This window comes from Perkinsus marinus (genome assembly GCF_000006405.1).
Source record: "Perkinsus marinus ATCC 50983 genomic scaffold scf_1104296956956, whole genome shotgun sequence".
Taxonomy (NCBI): Eukaryota; Perkinsozoa; order Perkinsida; family Perkinsidae; genus Perkinsus; species Perkinsus marinus.
In genome coordinates this window covers 1-1,082 of record NW_003207286.1, presented here as the reverse complement: position 1 = coordinate 1,082, position 1,082 = coordinate 1, and the positions used below count along the sequence as shown (strand labels likewise).

At 54.5% G+C, this 1,082-nt stretch overlaps 1 protein-coding gene across 1 annotated transcript; it reads right to left on the bottom strand.

Annotated features, from left to right (window-relative positions):
- Window positions 1-34: 34 nt before the first annotated feature.
- On the bottom strand, window positions 35-1,023 carry Pmar_PMAR028347 (hypothetical protein; the record flags this gene model as incomplete). Its single annotated transcript, XM_002775023.1, has 2 exons — window positions 35-50; window positions 104-1,023. 2 exons carry the CDS (start codon window positions 1,021-1,023, stop codon window positions 35-37), a joined length of 936 nt encoding a protein of 311 aa, XP_002775069.1.
- Window positions 1,024-1,082: the final 59 nt, after the last annotated feature.

The window sequence follows — 1,082 nt, the reverse complement described above, 5'->3', positions numbered from 1 at the left end:
AGGGGCCTCAGTGGTAGCCGCATCTACGGGGGCCTCAGTGGTAGCCGCATCTACGGGGGCTTCAGTAGTAGATTCTTCTACAGGGGCCTCGGTAGTAGTAGACTCTACAGGCGCCCCCGTCCCCGGCATCTCTGGTGTTTCCGTAGTATCATGGGGAGGGTATGGTGTTGTAGCCGTGAGGACGGAATGGTCGAAGCTGAGCTCAATAGTCGAGTCCTCAACCCGGTAGGTGTCGTCAACGGTATACATCGGGCCGTAGTCGCCAAAAACGCAAAAGCCGCCACATCCCCTCTCAATTTTCGCCGTAGTGGACTGCATACCGCGTTGGACTCCCCTCCACTGGAGGATGAATGGGAGGCCGTGAGCGAGGACCTTAACGCGGTATCCCCGCATGTAACCAGAACGCTTCCTCATGGCGAGGAGAACATCGCCGGACGTTACCCACACAGGATCCCTCTTCTTAGGTTGATCAGCAGAATACCATGTCTTATACTTACCATCAAAGACGACACAATAAAGCCTCTCATCACCAAACTGATGCATCAGATACCAGGCGCCATCGCCACCAGCGGGACCAAAGCAAGGAACAGCCGTCTGACCCCATGGGAGGTAGATGTTAGCCCGGGCCTTGGCCGTCAAAGTGACGTGATGATAATCCTCGTCCCGGCCGTGCTCACCATCCACCGGCTTGGGTGTGGTGGTTGCTTCCTCACCTACTGAATGATTTCCAGTCATCATGTCAGGTTCGACAGGAAGAGGACGGAAGTAATAGGCGCTGATGTACGCATTGCCGACACCATTGTACATCTTCACGGTCGGGTAGTAACCAAACCAATGCCCAAAGGTGCCTCCGTGGACATCAACGGTGAGATAACGGAAGTCCTCATCGTTGACGTTGTACTCTTTCGTCTTGGCGTAAACCGTCACGTCGGTGGCGACGCTGTCATATTCGTCCAATTTGAAGTCACCCGAGTAAACCCCAAACTTGGTAGTCTTCCGGGTATCAAAGAAGTCACCCGGCATAATATCAGTAATATCGCCAACGGCACTCGGCATGAAGTCCGCGGCCTCGCTATGGACAC